The 21,387-nt window shown below is 54.8% G+C and overlaps 1 protein-coding gene across 9 annotated transcripts in view; it reads left to right on the top strand.

Moving 5' to 3' along the window:
* The window catches only part of CTIF (cap binding complex dependent translation initiation factor), a 301,086-nt gene that overhangs the window by 147,534 nt on the left and 132,165 nt on the right, over positions 1 to 21,387 (top strand). For all 9 annotated transcript variants that reach the window (XM_017344168.3, XM_017344167.3, XM_051851238.2 and 6 more), the window contains one exon: positions 21,307 to 21,383. In XM_017344168.3, coding sequence (XP_017199657.2) covers positions 21,307 to 21,383 — 77 coding nt within the window. The remainder of the gene's footprint in view (positions 1 to 21,306; positions 21,384 to 21,387) is intronic.

The following is a 21,387-nucleotide window of genomic DNA, read 5'->3' as shown; positions in this document are numbered from 1 at the left end:
ACTATGCATTTCCCGTGAACTTTGTCACGACTCCGCCCATGCATACCTTTCGGGTGGGTTTTGAAGCTAGGCGTGCGCATCTTTTCATTGCACTTTTTCTGCAAACTTTCTGCTGTGCCCTCACGTTTTCCCATAGATGGCTTCTGCAGCTCCTGAAACCAGAGAGTTGATTATGAGGACACTTGAGATTCCAGATTTCTCTCTCGTCCGTTACATAGCCCAGGACCTCTGAGTGGAGAAGCCTCGGAGTGCCCAGTGATGCTTTGCCACCGACCCCAAAGGTCTCTCTGGGTGCTCGTGCCTCCGCCTTCCCCAGGCCTGGTGTGCAGCCTCCCTGCTGTATCTCCTACTTGTCCACCCTCCTCGGAAACTTCTCGGCACCAGTACCTGGCTCTCCCCCTCCCCGCCTGGAGACAACCCCAGGCTCTCCCCCACCCACGAGACAAAGGTTGAGGCCCTGGAATCTTTCTTCTTCACTCCCACTCCGGCACCCCCTGGCCCTTGCCCCATCACTTGATCCTTCTCAGAAACCTCCACATGTTGGTGGGGAGAAGTCAAGGTGGGACTGAATATTTCACTTTTGTTCTTAGTTCCAGCTCCCCGTGCGTGGAGGCCAGTTTTCTTCTTGCCTCTGGAGCCTCCCCACCACTTCCCTGTGCCTCATATCCCCTTCCTTCAGAATCCCTCCTGTTTCTCCCTTTTCTCTAACAAGGGTTCCTTGACACCTCTGCTGGAAAGTTCTGGAATCTCGCTTTTCTCCCAGCATGGTGCCCCGCCTCCTCACTTCTCCAGCTTCAGTGTGCCTGCAGAGAGCACACAGATCTGGTGACCACACTGACACAGCAGGGCGAGGCCTGCGTCCCCAGGCCCACATCTCCTGGATGCTGCTGCTGCGGCTGCTCCACAGACCTCCCCCACCCCCTTCAGGAGCAGGGCCCCATGCCAGGGGCTCCCAAATGTTGCTGTGTATTGCTATCATCTGGGGGTGTCCAAAAGAGACCGGTGTCATATGCCTGTCACCACCAAGACTTTCTGATTTTACCGCCTAAAGTAGGAACCAGGCACCCCTGGTTCTGGAAGTTTTGAGTCACGTCTCCATGGTGCTGATGCTCACGGTCAGATGTGGGGCCAGCGTCTTGCTGTGTGTTGAGAACAACGCTAAGCCCATCGCTGCTTTCATGGACACTCCCTGGGCTCCCTTGCTGGGCGACCATCAATCCCTTTGAGGCATGCCTGGGCACCTGTCTGAGGGTAGGTTAAGGGACTGAGTGAATATTCTCCCCTTAGGTGCTTTCTGGATGATTAGCCAAGGTTCATGGACCAGGTTTTGCCAGCAGGGAACTGAGGGAGCCAGAAGCTCTTGGATTTAGCTGGAGCCTTGGCTGAGGGAGGGCCTGTGTGGCATGGTTTCAAGAGCTCTGGACACCTTTCCTCCCAACCCCAGTGGTAAAACACTCTGCCTTCCTGGGTTGCTTATTCTAAACACATGGCTGCCCATTTTTAATCCTTTTGACTTGAGATGGTGGTTCTCAACTTGGCCACCTTGAAACTCACCTGGGCAGATGTTGAAAGCCCCGGTGCCCAGGCTGGACCCCCGTCCAGTGGAGCAGAGCCTCCAAGTGGGACCCAGGCACCAGGAGGTCTTAAAGGGGCCCCCAGGGGCCCATGAGCAGCCAGGGCCCAGATCCAGTGACCTTGGCTTTTTATAGATTTCGATGTAAACACAGCGCGTCTGTGTGCGTTGCAGGAGGACTGAGGTTGCCCGGTCCTTCCTGAAAGCAGGAGAGGAGGGAGTGTGGGGATGCTGAGCGCCCAGCGCATCCCTGACCACCGTGTGCAAAGCCTCCTTGCAGCAAAGCACACTTGGCCTCCGTCTTCAGAGCAAGAATCCACATGCCATGGCCCTTTGTCTGTTTTATAAATAAAGTTTTATTGTGGCACAGCCACACATCCATGAGTGTTTTTGCTATACAAGGCAGAGTTGCGTAGCTGTAGCAGAGACCAGATGCCCTGCAAAGCCTGAAAGGTTTACAGCTTGGCTCGCTGCAGAAGTTTGCTGACCCCTGCTCCGGAGGGCAGACCATGCCTAACCTCCCTTAATGCAGTTTAACTGAAGACAAATATGCTGGAAGTTTTAAAAACTACTCAAGGCAATTTAATTTTTTTGAATGGTGCACAGTAATTGTATGAATGTGGGGTACAGTAGATAATGTAAAACATGTATACAATGTTCAGTGATCAGGGCAATTAGCCTTTACATCTCCTTAAACATTTCTCCTCTCTTTGTGTTTGGAGCCTATGCACTCCTTTCTTCTAGTTCTTTATTTAATAGGCCATAGCTACCCTAACTGTGCTATAGAACGCTAGAGCTGATTCCTCCTAACTGTATTTGGTACCCCTTACCCAATCTCCCTCTACCTGACTAGCCTTCCTAGCCTCCAGGAATCACTATTCTCCTTTTTTTTTTTTTAATTTTTTTTATTTTTATTTTTTTGACAAGCAGAGTGGACAGTGAGAGAGAGAGACAGAGAGAAAGGTCTTCCTTTGCCGTTGGTTCACCCTCCAATGGCCGCCGCGGCCGGCGCACTGCGGCCGGCGCACCGCGCTGATCCGATGGCAGGAGCCAGGAGCCAGGTGCTTTTCCTGGTCTCCATGGGGTGCAGGGCCCAAGCACCTGGGCCATCCTCCACTGCACTCCCAGGCCACAGCAGAGAGCTGGCCTGGAAGAGGGGCAACCGGGACAGAATCCGGCGCCCCGACCGGGACTAGAACCCGGTGTGCCGGCGCCGCTAGGCGGAGGATTAGCCTAGTGAGCCGCAGTGCCGGCCCACTATTCTCCTTTCTTCTATGAAGTCAACCTTGTTTGCTTCCACGTAAGAGTGAAAACATGTGGTATTTGTCTTTCTGTGCTTGGCTTATTTCGTGTAACATCTATTCTGCAGCAAATTTAACTGCTCTTAAAGCAGCCCAGAGCATCCTGATGGACATGCTGAGAACAAGTCCTGGTTGGTCCAAGAAATGGCTCCCCGCACGCAGCCCTTGGGGTGGCAGGTGCTACAGGCTGCTGCCCTGTGTCCCCAAGCAGTCTCTTTGGGTAACTGCAGTGTGCTGTGTATGCCACTGTCTTCTCTGTGGGCTGGGAGTAGGGGAGAGCTGGGAGGCCTCTCATCCTAGAGTGATAGACTTAAGAGGCTGGGTAGACTGAGCTAGGAACGGACTCCATCCCTGCCTGAGGCTGATGGATTCAAGTAGGCAGAGGCTGAAAATGGAGAGAGCAGGGAGGGGCTGAGAGCTGTACTTGGCCAGCGCCAAGGAAGGCAGGGGGAGCGGGGAGGATGGCCAGGACGCGCCTGGAGGCCGCGCTTCAATATCCTGAGTGCCGACTCTCAGCTTCTCCTCCACTCCTTCTCGAGCCACCACTGCGCCCTTGAAAGTAGGTCAGATCACCGTCTGCTGCCGAGACATGCAGGGAAATAGATACCAAGTAGGTCATCGGAGCCACTGTAGCCTCGCGAGCCTGCAGGCCAGAACCAGTGCCTTTCAGTTCTCTTCAGCCCATAAAGACCCTTTTATGTGGCAGAGAATCCTTAATGGCCACAGCCATTCAACCAAAGGGCAGCCTCGCTTTCTGGAATGGAACAAGTAATTGAATTTCTGAAGTGGTAGATTTTGCTGTGGTCAGAGAGAAAGGCACAACCAGTGTCCTTAAAGTGTCTGGAGTCACTGGGAAAACAATTAATGAGTTGGAGGCTATTATTTAATTTACCAAAGATATTTATTTGGAACAGGACTTGTTCCGTGCAGAAGTTCTCTGCGTGCAAGCAGCTTTGTAGGAACTCGTCTCCACTGATCTCTCATCTCTCTCTCCTCCTAATAGGAATCTTCCGTAAGACCTTACACCTTGTCTTTTCCATGAAGACCTAATGCTTTTCATTTTTTTGGTGACACACTTGCCAGGGAGGGCCATCACTTTCCAGGGTGCTGACCGTGGTAGCGCCAAGCGTGGCAGCACGGCTCTGTGTCTCACTCTGGAAGTAGAGAGAAGGGAGAAGCCAAGGGCCCCAGCATAGCCCAGGTAGAGCAACCCTGTGAATCGATGCTTCGGCGCTGTGATTGTCTGCAGAGGGGTGCACGCTACGGGGCGGCTAACCCTTCCCATAGCTCTTTTAAAACCATTCATCATTTACTTTCTCATGCTCAGCCAGTGTGTGTTGAAGACCTATCGTGTGACCTTGCCATACAAAGTCGTTTTGATGGAACCCCGGGGTCTGTTGCTGGAGAAGTGGGACCTCTCTCCTGACTTCTCCATGGGTGCTTTATAGGTCTCTAATTGTTGCTCCTAGGAGCAGTGCATTCCAGTTTGATCCTGAGCCTCCTGGCTGTGGGCTTTGATGTTAGAGCTCTCGGGGCTGGCACCCCAGTTCCATCATTTATTGTTACGCTTCTGCGGACCTGCTGGTTCATCTCTGTGCTGCTCCCTTTCCTCCCGCTGTAGAAGATGGATGATAATAGCTCTAACCTCTCAGGGCTGTCGTGAGGTTTAAATTAGTTAATACGTGCACAACTCTTAAGTCAGTGCCTGCCTCAATAAATGATAGACTCTGACATTGTCCTTATGAGAGCTTGTAATCCACCCAGACATCATTCAGCTCCTTCTGGGGTAAAGAGGTTTTCTGAACTCTTTCCAGGAAAATGTAATTGCTCGCTCAGGACGGGCCTGGAGGGGAAGGGACGTTTGCAGGCTTCCCCGCTCTGTTGGACCAGCCGCTCCGCGTGTGACTCTGCTCATCTTGACATCTGCCTCGTCCTGCCGTTGCCTTCTTCTTCTTCTTGCCACAGATCCCTGTGCAGAAGTCAAGGGAGAAGTCCCATTTCTCTGGCCACAGACGCTAGGTTCCAGCATAATGACTTTGTAGAGCAAGGTCACGTGGCAGGTCCTGCACACCCTGGTTGAGAATGGGAAAATGAGTGAGCAGATGACGAGCTGTGTACGTGAGCACACCTCTGTCGGCAGTGAGCGCACCGATAGCGTCCGTGTGAACAGGGATGTGGCGAGTGCAAGGCCCTGGCCAGGCCTGCCTGCTGCCTTGCACCTTGGACTGGCTGAGCAGAGCGAGATGCTTATTACAAACTAGCGGACCTGTGGAGTGATGGGCACCAAACAGTCACACTGGTGCTCGGAGAGCTTACAGTGTAACCGAGGACTAGGGACCCCAGGTTAACTGAAGGAGAGCCAGCGATTGCTAAGCCTGAGGACCCGGCTTCCTGCAAGGCAAGAGCTACTGCCAGGCTGAAGGCCACAGACTGTGGGCCATGGACTCCTGGGTCACCTGTGGATCCCCTTGGTGCGTGGGGAGCAGAATGGAGATGGCCCCTCCGGGGTGGTCAGTCCTCAGAGCTTGTCCTCCAACAAGCCGCTGTGGGGGCCGTGGTGTCTGAGGCACCATGCTCCACGCCGGGGACCCACAGATGTGCAGGAAGCGTGGCCCTGAGCCCTGGAAGGCTTGTAGCTTGGCCAGGGGAGCAAGCCCTTGAGCAGCCGCCTGGCTGTTGGCCCGCAGGGTAGAGTGGCTAAGAAGTGTCTCAGGTGCTGTGAGGCCAACTGGGTTCCTCCCCTGCCCCCTCCCGGGGGGTGGGGTCAGGCCTGCGGTCCTGAGGCCTTTGTGCTAATGGCAAAGGTAGACAGGATTTCTGGGTAAATGAGGTGGGAAAATGTTCCAGACCAAGGGAAAAGCCTGGGGCAAGGAATGGGGGAGGGGGTGGCGCAGGCGGCAAGGAGGCAGGTGCTCAGGCACCAGCGACTCACCGTCCTCTGGGCTAACTCCAAGCCCCTGGCTGCGGCACCCAGGTCTCCTGGCCCCAGCCTGCACTCCTCCTGCTGCGTTTCCTTAGACAGAAGTTCAAGGTGGTTCTCAGACTGGAGGTGCTGGGAAGCATTCCCTCTAGGTGGGCCGTGCCAAGGCACGTGAGAGGGGCAGTGAAGACCGAAAGAATCACCTCCCCCAGATAAGCCAAAAATGGATACAACCAGGAATACCCATCATGCCCTTAAATCCTGGCTCTGGAGTGGGTCCCCCAACCCTGCAGCCCAGGATCTGGCCCCGCAGGCCCCGAGTAGACACCCTTATCTTCGCGGTCAAGTGCAGTGTGTACTTGGGCATCCTTGTGGGGCAGCTCTCTACTCCTGGAGGTCAACCCTATGGGCAGCTTAACCATCTTAAAAAACAAAAGGAGCTAAGTCACCCTTGGAGACTTAGTGGATGGTGAGGACTTTAGCGTGCAAAAATGATAAAACACAGGCTGCTGGGGGAGCTGGCTGCAGTGGCTGCCCCCTGAGGTCCATCATGGCTGAACTGGGAAGGCCTCGCCCTGGCACAGGGCTCATTTTCACCTGCTCTGGGGAGGCCTCTTCGGTGCAAGGAGCTGTAAGGGCTGTGTGGCTGTCAGTCGCCGAGTGGCCACTCTGGGTCCCCAGACTAATGGCCCTGCATCTGGGTCAGCGGCCTGGGAAAGGCAGGGAGGTGGCAGGGAGAGGAGACTCCGGTTGCTGACGGTGCCAGAGGCCCTGCACATGCTTCAGAGGCAAGACCCAACTCACACTCGGGGAGACTTGGTCGTGCTCCAACAAGAAGGAAAGGCATTTACCCAGATTGTGACACCTCAAGAATGTCAGGGATGTGCAATTAAGAGATGTTTATTTTTGATGCAAAAATAATTCCATTTTTCATAATACACAAGTTTTCATGCACTTTTTAAAGACCGCATCATACATGTATACTTGACTTTTTTTTAAAGAGATTTTATTTATTTGAAAGGCAGAGTGACAGAGTAGGAGAGATAAAGAGAGAGAACACTTCCATCCTCTGATTTGGTCCCCAAGTGGCTGCAATGGGCAGGGTTGGACCAGGCCGAAGACGGAAGCCTGGAACTCCATCCAGGTCTCCCATGTGGGTGGCAGGGGCCCAAGCTCTTGGGCCATCTTCTGCTCTTTCCCTAGCTCCTTAGCAGGAGCTGAACCAGAAGCGGATTAGCCAGGACTTGAGCCACTCCAGTGTGGGGTACTGGTGTTGCAGGTCACGGCTTGACCCAATGTGCCACAATGCTGGTCCCTGTATATTTGGCATTTCTGCCGAGGGGGTAATGGTAGCTGCTGAGATCGGCGACTTAGGCCCACACAGGTAAAGAGCTTCCACTAGTTTGCAAGAAAATGAAAACAATGGTGAATTTACCTTTTGCTTGGAGATCAGGTTCAAGTGAAAATGACCACGTAGAGTCAAAAATCACTCTTGAAAACCCCATAGGCGGCCCTGATGTCCAGAGCACCCTCTGGAGTGTGCTGGGTTCACGGACGTGGGTGACATACACTCTGTTGTAAAGTGAGCCGAAGCCCCACGTGGCAGTTCCATCCTGAGTCCATGCAGGTGAACCTGAGGATGTTGGGCCACACTTGGCTGACACTGTCACCAAGGGCATCCTATGGAGCCCTGCATAAACGGAAGCTACTCCACACTATGAACCATCTTTGATCTTCCAGTACTCTCCTTCATGACCCGACGGGGCTGGTGCATGGGATATCCTTAGCCCAAATAAAAGCAATGGCTCCTCGTTTTAAAATTTCCCTGGTTGTGACATTTGGAGTGCTGAAAGCTACTAATGCAAGTCTGCAACTTTCTGTCACTGAGAGGGAGATCCAGGTGCCTTGTCCGCCCGGGCTTCTCCCTTACCCCTCCTGATAGCAGCCCTCTGCTGTACAGGTGTTTCTCTACTATTGCCATTTTCCAGGTGAGGAAAACAGAGGCAGCGAGAGGCTGTGATGGCCTCAGCTAAGCCACTTCGCTCCCTAGCCCTGCCTGGGCAGCCCTGGGTCTGCAGTGCTCCAGACCCCGGCTTGCAGCTGCACAGGAGCCTGAGGCCGGCCTGGCAGGTGCAGGGATGGGGCCCTGCTGCCCTTGATGCTGCTTAAGCATGACCTCCTTACCTGCCCCCATGGCTCCAGCACACTGGGCAGGCGACAGGAGAGTGATGAACCCATCATTCATGCAAGGTGTTAGCAGCGTCCCAAGCCCCTGTCTCGGTGCACGCACCTTGGACCCTTAGCCTGGCTGGTGGGGGTGGTCTGGACCCCAGAAGCCCTCACACTTGAGGAAGCCTGAGCAATGCTGCTTTGTAAACTGAGCCACACCAGGGTGCTGCTCAGAAGAGGCCAGGACAAAGCCATTGAAGCCACCCTGGGTCATAGCCACGAGCCCTGTGCCTCCTCCTCTTCTCTCTTCCTTTAGAAACGTGTGCTCACTTGGAGGGGTCGCTGCAAAGCATCCCCGCCTGCGTGGTTCCTTGCACTGCGGACGTCCCTCTGTTGTGATGTCCTGCAGTTAGTGGTGGTCAAGCCATTTGTGGGTTTGTCCTCCCAGGGGTCTGTGGGCATCTCTGAGGCAGAGGCAGGGTCTCCCTTTGCTGTGCCTGGGGCAGGCAGTGAGCTTGCAGGACATGGTGGGCGCCCTCGTGGAATCATCTCCCCTCTCGTGGTGCTGCCTGTCACTTCCTTTCCCGGGTCTTCCAGCAGCCCCGCGTATGTAACACCATTCACTGATTTTCCTGCCCGAGGCCAGAGCACAGGAACCGTCTCCCCTTGAGCTGGCCCGGTGAAGGTCTCCGGGGCTTGGATCTTCTCTCGGTCACAGACGCCCGACTCAGCTGGGGACCAGAATCAGGAGCCGCGTCTCATCTCGCCCGGGCAATTTCGTGAGGGCTACAGAGCAGAAGCTGGCATTGCCCGTGGCCGCTTGGACTGATTGCGATTCTCGGGCCACTTCCTGCCTCTTCCTGCGGCAGCCTGGAGGAGTTGCCTTTCTCAGGGCAGAAGTGCTTCTGGGACCCTCAGCAAATGTTCCTCATCCAAGCAGCAGCTGTCTGCCCCAGTCCATTTTCTCGTGACTGTTTCCTGTCAAGGACAGCAGGATACCGTGTGAGTCCACGTGAGCAAGGCCCTTAGGCTCTTGGTTTCATTTGGTTGGTGACACAGAAAGTCATGGTCATCCCTCCAAACCCCCCCATGCACGTGTGCATATACTCATACATGTATGTGCACAAACATACGCTTGTGCATATTCTCATGCATACATGCGCACACAGAATATACACAGACATGCCCTTTCCCGTAGTTCCTGGCTGCAAAATCAAAGACTGAGAGATTGCGTTTGGCACAGTGGTTAAGATGCTGCTTGGAACACCCACATCCCGTATCAGAGTGCCAGGGTTCAAGTCCTGGCTCCTCTACTTTGGATCCAGTTTTCTTCTGCTAAGGCACACCCTGGGAGGCAGCAGGTGATGGCTCAAGTAGTTGGGTCCACGCCACCCATGTGGGAGACCTGGATTGAGTTTAGGCAGGCCCAGGCTTTAGCCTGGCCTGGTCCTGGCTGTTACAAGCATCTAGGGAGTGAACCAGCAGAGAGAAGATCTCTCTCTCTCTCCCTCTCCCTCTCTCTCTCTCACTCCCTCTCTCTCCTTTTCAAGTAAAATGAAAATAAGTAAAAAAATTTTAAATGGGAGTGGAAAAGGCAGCACTTTACAATTGTCACCTTTACATTTTTCACTATAAAATAGAGAAGTGATTTTCTTCTTCTTCTTTTTTTTCTTTAAAGATTCTATTTATTTATTTGAGAGATAAAGTTACAGACAGAGAGAGGGAGAGACAGAGAGAGAGGTCTTCCATTTGCTAATTCACTCCCCAAATAGCTGCAATGGCTGGAGCTGGGCCGATCCAAAGCCAGGAGCCAGGAGCCTCTTCTGGGTCTCCCACACGGGTGCAGGGGCCCAAGCACTTGGGCCATCTTCTGCTGCTTTCCCAGGCCACAGCAGAGAGCTGGATCAGAAGAGCAGTAGCAGGGACACAAGCTGGCGCCCACGTGGGATGCAAGTGCCGCAGGCAGAGGCTTAACCCCCCGTGCCACAGCACCGGCCCCTAGACGCGATTTTCCAACATTCTTTATCAGCTGTCAGTCCCTGTCCTCTGCACTACTTCCTCACCTGGTCACCACATTCATTGAGGAAATAGTGAATGTCGTTAGTATCTGACATTGCCCACCCACAGGAAGCCCTGCCTGCTTTCCTTGACAGGAGAGAGGCAAACCCGTCATTCACACGGGGCACCACGATGTGCGCACCACAGTCAGCCTCGCTGATGCTTGTAGCGTGTTAAAATATGTAGGACTTTGATGGTTGCAAGTGACAGAAACCCAGTTCAACGTAGTTTAAAGATAAAAAGGGACATTACTGGCTCATGAAATTCAGGGAAGGCCTAAGAATCGTGGTGAAGGAGGTAGGAAGGGTAACATTTCTGCTTTTACACAAGAGATAACCTGTGTGAAAGTTGCATGAGATAACTGGCCAGCGTTGTCCAGGCTTGGGGACAGTGGGGACCCAGGTGCCCTAAAGGGGATGTGTGGTTCACGAGCACTCTGCTGTCTGGGCTAGCAAGTAGCTCAACCAGGAAAAAGTAGAGGGAGGTGATTGCCTGAGAACATGCAAGGGAGTCTGCCTGTGCCCCAGCTCAGCAGTGCAGTCCTGTGCAGGCACAGACCGCCTGGACATCCCGGGGTGCCAGGGGCTGTCACCCAGGAGACCGCCACGGGCAAAGTGTTCACTCGCAAGCTCAGGGCGTCATGGACTTGCTAAAGCCACCCCGAGTTCCTGGGTCAGGCGCCTTGCGTAGAAAAGTGTGGACTGGCACCCAGTAGGGTGTGTGGGGCAGAGCTTGTCAGAGTGGGTGGCGCTCAGGTCGTGCTCTAGGGCGCACATGTCGGGTGGGCGGGGACAGGGTGTGGCCTCTGGCTTTCTTCCCTGTCTACTTTTATCTATGTTTTTGCATCGGGTCTCCAGCTAAGGTATTGTTTTCTAAAGAGGTTCACTAATTAAAAAAAATAAATGCAGTAAAACTGTGAATTTGAACGCGGGGGAGCCGCCTGCCCCTCCCCTTTCTTTCCGAAACAGGTCAGCTCCTCTGAAGAGCCGGGCAGCCTAGAGGTTCCAGGAACTTTGGAAACATTACCTGTTTGTTTCTGCTTGGACGTGACCCGCACATCCTGCCCACGTGGCGGGAGACCTTGGTAGGGTAACTTCTTAGAAGCTGTGAACAAACATGACCCCCAGCAGGAGGAAGCCTCTGCCGCTGAGATGACCTTATTGTCAGAGGAGCTGGCCTTGGACTTCTATGGCCTTTTAAGTTGCTGACTGCTAGGCTGTTTTGTGGTGTTCGCCCCTCACCCCTCATGATGCCTCCCCAGGGCAGGCCTGGAGTTGGAGGGGGAGTCTCTGGAGGCCTGGGCTAGCAGGCTCTGAACTTGGCCCTGGGGCTCGTGCTCCCAGGACCCCCCCCTCCCCAACCAACGTCTGCTTGGTTTTTCTGTACCAGACTGTTCATGCTTTCCTCTGCTCTGAGTCATCTGGAATGTTCTGGAGAGAAGGAAACCACGAGTTTCTATGTATTTTTTAAAATTTATTTTATTTATGTGATAAGCAGGCAGATAGAAAGAATGTGAATGTTGTGTGTGTGTGTGCACACACACGCTGACATCTGCGTGTTCACTCCCCACACAGTCCTGGGCCAGTAACTCCATCCAGGTCTCCCAGGTGTGCATTAGCAGGAATCTGGAGGCAGGAGCCAGAGCCAGAGCCAGGAATTGAACCCGGGCACTCCAATGCCTGCCCCAGCTTTGCATGCACCTGGTAGGCTTTCCTGGGAGTGACAAGTGCCAGGTGTGGTCAGTAAGCAAGGCTGTGCAGAGGAGGAGGGGGCCGAAGTTTCTAAGAGGCCAGGGTGGAGAGCGGCTCTCCAGTCACCTGCGAGGTACTAAGGTGTGTCAGCAGGGACAGTGCAGGGCTGGGGCACAGGCCCCCTGCTGGGGACCTCCTGTCGCTCCCTGGGCCTGGACCAGGATCCTTAGCCTGCTTGTCCAAGCCCCACATTTCATGTTGCTCTGCCCTGGATAAAGGCTGGCATGAGTATTGTCTGTCCAGGTCTCCGCAGCCTGAGAGGGCCCCTAACGCACAAGGGGAAGACCTTCGTGTGTGTGTCTGTGTGTGTATGTGTGTGTGTGTGCGTGCACGCACTATGCTTTCTTCCTTTTCAAAGAGCTGCTGTGTGGAAGAAAGGAAATGAAAAGGAGCGAGTTAGGCTGGGATGACTTCTTTGACTCTGGTCCACAGTCATGGGCAGAGGCCACAGATGGTGGGAATTTTAGGAGGACGTGGGAAGGTGAGTGGACATGGGGTTGCATGAAGTTGCAGGACATGGACTGGAGCTCTGTGGGGCATTTCTGAACCTCCCTAAGGGCAGACAGATAGGGGGTCAGGCACAGCCCTCCCCTCCCCCTAGCCACCAACCTGTGGCGTGATGGGCAGGGTAGACTAGGCAGCCTTGAGCACTACCCTCTAGCAAGAGAAGAGATGAGCAGGGACGCCTGCCCACTGGGCCATGGCCAGGGCTACCCTGGGGTGACAGCTCGGACACCAGGCAGACATGGGGAGGGCTTCTGAGCCAGGGCCCAGCTGACAGCAGCTCATCATGTGGTCACAGGGAGGAACTGCCTGTCCCTGGCTGCAGAAATGGGCTGCCCCTCCAGGACGGGGGGAGACTTGCTCTCAGCCACTCCCGCTCGTTTCCTGGAGCTCAGGGTACATGGCCAGGCACACAGGGCCAGGGGTTGGGCAGGAGAGTCTCTGATGCCCCCAGGGGTGCAGCCTCCACATCTCTCTGTCTGATACCGCCGGCCTTGTGACATCACAGTTGAGAACCTGAGTCTTGAGACAGTAGACACTGGCCAGTGCGACTGATGGGGCAGCCGTGGACACTCCCCTATCCCTACTAAGCCTCTTCTTCCTCATCTGTAAAAAAAGGGTTGGGAATAAGTGGGCAGCCCGTGACCTACACAAAGACAGTGCTCTGTTTTGGAAAATCAAAACCACAATCAGAAGAGTAACACTTCGGACAGCCCAGGTGACTGCCACCGGGCTGCCCGTGTCAGCGTCTTGGGGCTGCCAGGACAAAGGGTCACCAATCTGAGTGGCTGAGTGTGACAGAAACTGCTCGCCTCCCAGTGCTGGGGACTGAGGGGCCAAGCTGAAGCCTCAGCAGGGCCACGCCCTCCCTGGAGGTGCAGGAAGATTCTGGTAGTGCCTGGCTGTGGTGGCGTCACCGCCATCTCCCCACGGTGTTTTCTGCCTGAGAGTGCCTGGCACCTTGATCACGTGGCCACCCCGCCCCAGCGTGACCTCATCCTAATCGCATCTGCAGCCTCCCGCTTCCCAAACCAGCCCACTCAGAGGTCCTGGGGGCTACGATGGCATCACAAGGACTAGGAGGGGGACACAGTTGCACCCGTCAATACCACCCGCGGACCCTCGGCTGGGAGGGGAGCTCAGACCCACAGGCACTGCATTGCTGGTGACAAACCACTTGTGCACCAGACGGCTCCTGAGGGCACACTGGCAACTCCAGCCAGCAGGCAGCAGAGGAGACCAATATCCTCAGCCCCTGGAAGGACCTGGCTGTGCTGGACGGCTGGTAGCTCTGCTGGGTCTCCAAGGAAGCACCCCACAGGGAGGGTGGGGCAACCTGGGTGCACACAGGCACTGCCCCGCACGCTGGTTCACCGGCTGCACTCAGCCCCACAGCGTAAGGTGGTCTGCAGACCCTGCCTTGGGCTGAGTGTGCGTGAGTGGCCCCAGCTGAGACCAAGAGCCCCTTCTGCGCCCACCACAGCCAGTGCCTTGATATTTGAGCAGGGGCCGTGCTCAGTGGAGCAGCGTTAGCCAAAATGAGGCCTCTGTTTTCTTTTCTTCCTTTTCCAGCAAATCTTGGGGTACTATCTCCTCTGCGCTGAGTGCCGTTCTGGTGCTGGGCAGAGCGTGGTCTACGAGACAGTTGACACATCCACCTCCTGCTGCCGGCCGGCTCTCAGACCCTGCTGTTTCTAGAGATTTGAGTCCCCGTCGGGGTGCACGGAATCGTAGGCCATTGATCGATGCAGGGCCTGCCCCTTGGCTCCAAGTCCCTGGCCCGATCTTGGCATCCACTGTTGGAGCAACCCCTATAGGATACGGCCTGGGGGTCCTGTCCTGGTACACACTTGGGGCCAGCAGCACTTGTTCAGCGCGGAGTATCAGATAGACTCCAGGCTGCCCCATGCCAAACAGGAGCCAGCTAGTGATGTTGAAGCCTGGATGGGGAAGCCACCAGGCAGGCCCAGGGCCATGGGCATGTGGCTGAGGGTGGCACTAAAGGGGGATGATGGGCCTTCAGGACCTGCATTCATTTCCTAGGGCTGCCAGAACAAGCTACCACACCCTGGTGGCTTAAAACCACAGGAGGGTACTGTCCCACAGTCCCAAAGGCCAGAGCAGCCAATGGGTCAGTAGGGCCAGGCTCCAGCCAATGCTCCAGGGAGTGCTCCTTTCTTCTCCTCTTCCAGCTTTTGTGGCTGCACAATTCCTTGGCATTCCTTGGCTTGTGTTGTGGCACTCCAAACACTGCCTCCATCTTCACATGCTCTCTGGCCCTCGGGGCTTCCTCTCTTTCTCCAAGTCCCGGCATCCTTCTTCTTCTAAGGACCCTGTCATTGGATTTATATTTGGATTGATTCCATCTGCAAAGAGCCTAATTCCAAAAGAGGTCACGTTGACAACCCCTACCCGGGGTTAGGACCCCAACAGATCTCTTGAGGGGATACAATTCAGCCCACTGCAGGGGTGAAGGGGACTATGCAGATGGTCCCAGGCTTAGGCTCTGTGGTCAGGAGCCCTGGTGCTGGTCGTCGGAGTGCCCAGTGCCTCCATCTCCCAGGGTGCCAGGTGCACCCCCACAGACTTGGCTGTGCCACCTGCATCATTGGCCAGCGGGTGAGGCTTGTAACACGTCAAGTCCTCTTTAATGGCCCTGCCAGATGCTTCAAGGCTCAGGCGTCACCCCCTTGTTGATCCTTCTTTCAAGTTAGAAGTCCTCTATGCTGCCAGAGACACTTGTTCAACTTCTACAGTGGCACGTGGCACATAGACTGACTTTCTTGTTTGTGTCCCCTTAACCTCTTCTAGGACTGGGACTGGATTGTACTCATCCTCTTGTTCTCCATCTGATACACTGGCACTTAGTGGGCCTTCAGTGCTTGTTGAGTGAGAGAGAACCAAGGATGGATGGATGGACGGATGGACAGAGAGATGGATGGATGGAAGGATGCGTGCATGGATGGATGGACAGACAGGTGGATGATGGATGGATGATGGTGGATTGACAGATGGACAACGAACGGATGGATGGATGATGGATGGTGGTGGATGGGGTCAACTCTTACCCTAACAGGTCTTTTCTGCCCATCCCCCTCCCCACCCCTGCTTGTCTCAGCCTTGTCTTGCCTTGTTTTCTGCACAGCAAGCCGTTGTTTATTGTTTTATATACTCACTTGTTATCGCTCTCCTTCACTGCGACGCTTGCTGTACCAGAGCATTTTTGCCTATTTTTCCACTCCTGTGGGTGGCGGGTAGGGTGTGTGGTATGGCGGAGGCTCAGTGCCCCCACCTCAGGGCAGCTGCTCCCAGGGCCGCCACACACCTGCTCTCTCTCCCGTGTTTGCTTTGCCCTTCCTCCCCACCCTCTCTCCCCTAGGCCTGAGATTTATTTTTTTATAGCTGTCATCTCAGGCCAAGGCTCTTGTACTCCCAGCCTGGGATTATTGACTGTCTGGGGCTAATGTTCTGGGGCCCGAGCTCCCCTGGGCCTGCCCTTAATCCCTCGGAAATACCCACTGCACCAGGCTGAGACTCAGCCCCAGCCTACCCGGAATGGGCCGATTTTACATAACGTGTTTTTGCAACCAGAGCAGTAATGTACTATGCCTCGGTACTGTGTCTTACGCCAGCACTGACCTCCAGGGTGGGAGTGTGTGTGTGTGTGTGTGTGTGCGTGCGTGTGCACACACACTGCACATGTGCTCTTCCAGGGCTGCATGTGGAAGGTGTGTTATCTTCCTCCCTCCCTGGAGGGGCTTGGTTTATGTAATCTGCCTGTCTCCCAGGCCCACTGAGTTACTGAATATGGTCAGAGGTTAGGTGGAGGGGGGACTGCAGCCGGGTCTCAGGGCCAGAGGGAGCATGGCTCTCACGTTAGAGAAGCTGAGGAAGAGCACCAGGGCCTCGCGGCAGTCCCTGGGTGCTACACAGGGCCAGGCGCAGACTGACTACGGGCACCGCTTCTCTCTTGCGTGGGGCAATGGGGCCGGGGGAGTCATACCTGGGCGGACATCCACATGAGGCTCTTTCAAAGCACAAGGCAATAGAAACAGAGGCCACCAGATACCCTTAAAGGACAATTCCAACAAGCCCCTGTAACTGCCCTACTCTCAGCTCTGGGGGATAGAGCCCACCTGAGAAGCAAGGAAGTCTCTCGGGTGCAAAGCCCGAATGCCGGGCCCCGGGTCAGGCCACCAGGAGCACGGATTCATGCTCCCTCCCAGATTCTCTGCTAGTCATTCCCATCGTGCGGCACAGGCCTCCCTCTGCAGCCCCGTCTTCCGGGTCATGTCCTAAGGCAGACTGAGTGAGTGATGATGGGGGGCACTAGTCACTGTGGCTTTATTATTATCTCCTCCCCCATCTTCTTCTTCTTAGCGCACGCTAATCCCTCCCCTGTCATATATAACCCCCAGATAGTGTTACCTGTGTTATTGAAATATAATTCCCCTAACGTCACATGCCGTGGTTTCTAGGAGATTCACCAGTTTTGTTGCCATCACTGCTGTCTAGCTCCAGACTGTTTTATCACCCCAAGAAGACACCCCGTCTCTGTTAGCCATCAATCCTATCAGCGCCTCCCCAGCCACTGATCTGCTTTCCAGGGCTGCAGACCCACCTATTCCAACCCGGTTGTGAGAACACAGTGCTGCAACGTTTGGTCTCTAATGAGCAGCCTCTTCCCTGAGCTTGCTGGTTTCAGCTGTGTTACAGTGTGCATCAGAACTTACTCCCTTTAAAAGATACAAAGAAAGATTTGTGGTTATTTATTTGAAAGACAGAGTGACCTGAGACAGAGACAGAGATCTTCCATCTGGTGATTTACTCCCCAAATGTCCAGAACGTCCGGGACCTGGCCAGGCTGAAGCCAGGAGCCTGGTACTCCATCCAGGTCTTCCAGATGCATTAACAGGGAGCTGGATCAGCAGCAAAGCAGCTGGGAGTCAAACTGGCTCTCTATTATGGGATGCTAGTGTCACTGGTGGCAGCTTAAGTCACCGCACCACAACGCCAGCCTGAAATTTACTTCCTTTTTCTGACATTGTGTGGCTACCCCACAATTTATCCGATCGTCAGCGGATGGACACTGTTGTTTGTACCTTGGGGCTCTTAGGAGTAGAGCTGCTATGAGTGTTCCTGTGTAGCCTTTGAAGAGTGTGCTGGCTGGCACAGCTGCCTGTCTGGCAGCAGGGGTGTGGGTCAGCACAGATCCTCTCCTTCTTCCTTCTCCTGGCTTTGTCTTTGTCCACTGCAGACCCCCAGAGGCCCTCGTTTTGTAGGAAGTGTGGGCAGCACAAGTTGTGCGTGTCTCTTGGTGTCAGTCTCTGGCTTGAGTTTGAGGAGCAGGGTGGCTGGTTGCAGAGGGTCCCTTGGTGAAGCTTGTGTCAATGCCATGCACACAGGAGGAAGTCCCTGGTGCCAGCAAATTCTGTGGAAAGTGTCCCAGGAAAGGGAGCAAGCACCATTCATGCATTTGTTCCCCAAGACGCCAAATTGAGGCTGGAGTCTGTCCCAGGAGGCCTTGGCAGTGCTGCTGTCCTCCATAGCCCTGGCCTTCTTGTTCCCAGGGAAGAAAGCCCTTCGAGGGCACAAGGCTTTGTTCTGTCCCCTTTGTCCCTAGCTTCAGCTGATTTCTGGCCTCCCTCAGGCTTCTGCCAGCCTCAGGCCCAAGAACACACCAGGTGGAAGTTCATCCACCCAGCACCCCAGCCTGGGCCCTCACCAGGCCCTTGGGCCTGTGCACAGTGTCACCATCATGGGAAAGGTGAGATGACACTGACGCTGACACTGGAGATGTTTGTGAGGCTTACTGGATACCAGGCATTCTTTGTTCCTTAAGTGTGTGTTACTCCGTGGGGCCTGATGGAGGCTGCTGTTCTGTCCCTTTTACAGAAGTGGGAGCAGAAGCACATACACATTGGGTTCTCAACTCCAAGTCGCACAGCCACCATCCAGTGTAGCTCCAGAGCCCCTGCTGCTGGCTACTGAGATAGTTTCGATTTGTACGTTGTGTCTCGTATCTCCTATGCGTTTTGCGGCATGCATGGGTAGTTGGGCTCCGAAGGCACAGCAGGGGCTTCATCGGAAGCCCTTAGTAGCCTGGTGAGCCCCATGGGGCTACACGGGGACCCCGGGACGAGTGGACAGCTCCCCAGTGCCACTGCCAGTGTGGCAGGGTCTGCACTGGGGACTCGGAGGCTCAGACCGAGGAGGCTGGCACCTCTCAGGCCCCTGTGGTGCCAGAGCTGCAGCCACTCCGTCTGCCCAGCCCCGTCTGCCCAGCCTCGGAGCCCAAGGTCCTGGCCTGGCCGCCAGCTCGGGAGGGAGCCTGGGCTTCCTGTCCATTGTCTACTTGGGGCACACCCAGTGCGTTCCTGAAGTGACCTGGAGGGGCTGGGAGGGAGGAGAGAGGGAGAGAGCAGGGAAGGGGCCGGCCCGGAGCTCATTCAAGGGGGAGAGGGGAAGCAGAGGTGAAGACTGGGTGTTTTCCTTGTTTGTGTTTTGTATTAAAGAAAACAAATGATATCCTTTGAGAAAACCATTAAACAAAGCACATCCTAAAGCCCTGGAGGCCCATTGTGGCTGCAGGAGCCGGAATCCATTCATGCCTTTCTGGCCAGACTGTTGGAGGCAGGAGAGGTGGGGGTGGGAGGGAGAGATGTTGCTAAAATGAATTTTGAAGTGTGTGGCTCCCTCCCTGAACTTCAGTAGGCCACTAGCCTGGGCAGCCAGAGCTCCAGGGTCCCTGTGTCCCCCATGGCTCGCTTTCTGCCTCTCACCCCTCTGGAGAGCTCCCTGGCACTGGCCAGTCCCAACACAGCCAGGGCTGTCCCAGTCCCCATGGCCTTCCCCCTGACCAAGGGGCCCTCCTTGTGGAGCCCCACTTCAGGGCTGGGAGCTCAGGGTCCTCTCTCCTTTGCTGACCTCCCGAGCCTCCTTCTCCCTGCCTGCAAAGTAGCAGCTTGGACCAAGTGGGCTCCCACTGACCAGCTTGTAGCAGACTGCCTCTGCCTCCTCTCTCATCCTGTGTGTGTCCAGAGCCTGCAGGTGGCATGGAGGTTGCACTCGGGGCCTATACCCAGGTGTCCTAGGCCCAAGCCAGACCACCCTTCCCTCAAGACCCCTGGGCCTAGGTACCCCCTCTTGTACCCTAGGCAGCCCATAACAGAAAGGCAGTGCTGTGCACCACAGCCCCGGCAAAGAACACCTTTCTCTTGGGGTTGGGGGTGGGATGAGAACAGAGCTGGCCGGCAGCCCAGCTGTGGCAGTCATTCTGCCCAGGCCTGACTTGCAGAGCTGGCCCCGTGTTTTAACTACAGGGTCTCCCTTAGCTGTGACAGCCATGTACAAATGGTGGCTGTCAGAAGGACAGTGTACGACAGATCATCCCTTGGAACTTTCTTCAGTCCCTCATTTAAATCTTATTTTTATAAACTTTGCATTTATTTTTCAATTTATTAGAAAGCCAGAGGAAGAGAGATAGCTTCCATCCATTGCTTTACTCCCTGAATACCCACAACAGCTACGGCTGGGCCAAGCCAAAACCAGGAGCCAAGAACTCGAGCCAGGTCTCCCACGTGGGTGGCAGAGAACCAACTACTTGAGCCATTTCCTGTTTCCTCCCAGGGTGTGCATTAGCAGGAAGCTAGATCAGAAGTGGAGGAGCCAGAGCTCGAACCAGGCACTCCGAGGTGGGATGCAGATATCCCAGATGATGTCTTAACCACTATGTCAGATGCCCTTTCCGTTTTTAAATTTAAAAAGACATTTAGCGGTTTGCATGTTTTTCTTAACTACTCCCCAGGCAGTATAAGCAAAGAGGATTTGGGATTTGGGGAGCCTGGAACAGGGTCAGGGGCACATGTCCCCTGCAGGAGGCTCAGGGATTGCAGACTTCACCTCCTTGGTCCCCTCCACAGCCCAGAGAAGACAGCTTGAGCAGTCCTGTTTGCTTAGGGTGCTTGAGATTCGAGAAGCGGCTTGTGCTCTGGTCAGTGGCCGCAGTACCGGCTCCCAGCTCAGTGGCTCCTTCTCTGCAAGACCATGAACCAGCTCATTTGCCCCCACCAACCTGAGCATCCTCATCTGTAATTTGCAGGCTCGGGTATAATGAATGCTAAGGTCTCTTTTGTCTCTACTGGTTTTCAAGGCTGTAATTCCAGGGGCCAGCATTGTACAGTGGGTTTATAAGCCACCACCTGGGACACCTGCATCACTATCAGAATGCCAGTTGGAGTCCCGGCTGCTCCGCTTCTGATCCAGCTTCCTGCTAGTGCTCCTGGGAGAGCAACAGATGATGGCTCAAGGATTTGGCTTCCTGCCACCCACATGGGAACCCTGCATAGAGTTCCTGGCTCCTGACTCCAGCCTGCTCCATTGCTGCTGTTGCAGACATTTGGGGGACTGAACAAGAAGATGGAAGAGCCCTCTTTCTCTCTTTCTCTGTCTGTCTCTGTCACTCTGCCTTTCAAATTAATAAATATTTTAAAAAGATTTATTTATCTATTTGAAAGGCAGAGTTACACACAGAGAGAGGGAGAAAGAGAGAAAAGTCTTCCATCTGCTGGTTCACTCCCCAAGTGGCCGCAGTGGCTGGAGCTGGTCCAGTCCAAAACCAGAAGCTTCATCCGGGTCTTCCACATGGGTACAGGGCTCCAAACACTTGGGCCATCTTCCAGTGCTTTCCCAGGTACATTAGCAGGGAGCTAGATGGGAAGTGGAACAGCCGGGACTTGAGCCGGTGCCCATATGGGATGCCGGCTGCAGGCAGCAGCTTCACTGGCTGCACCCCAATGCCGGCTCCCTCAAATTACTAAATCGTCGAGAGGGTGGGGGCTGTAATCCCAGCATTACGAAATTCATTGACTCTAGTGTTTTCCATTCTCTAGTCTGGTTGATGACTGGAGCCTAGTCCCTCCAACCTTGGATTTCCTTCTGTCCTAGATGCCGTTGTAGTTAGCGCAGTTCCGCGCATTCCCTACTGCCTTTCAGATGTCGCTCATGGTCTCGCTTCTTCCCCCAACACAGGGCTACCACCCGATGCCCCACGAGGTGGAGATCGCTCACACCAAGAAGCTGTTCCGGAGGCGGAGGAACGATCGGAGGTAG

Source organism: Oryctolagus cuniculus, chromosome 10 (genome assembly GCF_964237555.1).
Source record: "Oryctolagus cuniculus chromosome 10, mOryCun1.1, whole genome shotgun sequence".
In the NCBI taxonomy this organism is placed as follows: Eukaryota; Metazoa; Chordata; class Mammalia; order Lagomorpha; family Leporidae; genus Oryctolagus; species Oryctolagus cuniculus.
The sequence above is the reverse complement of the archived record's forward strand: the minus strand, read 5'-3'. Positions and strand labels throughout refer to the sequence as shown.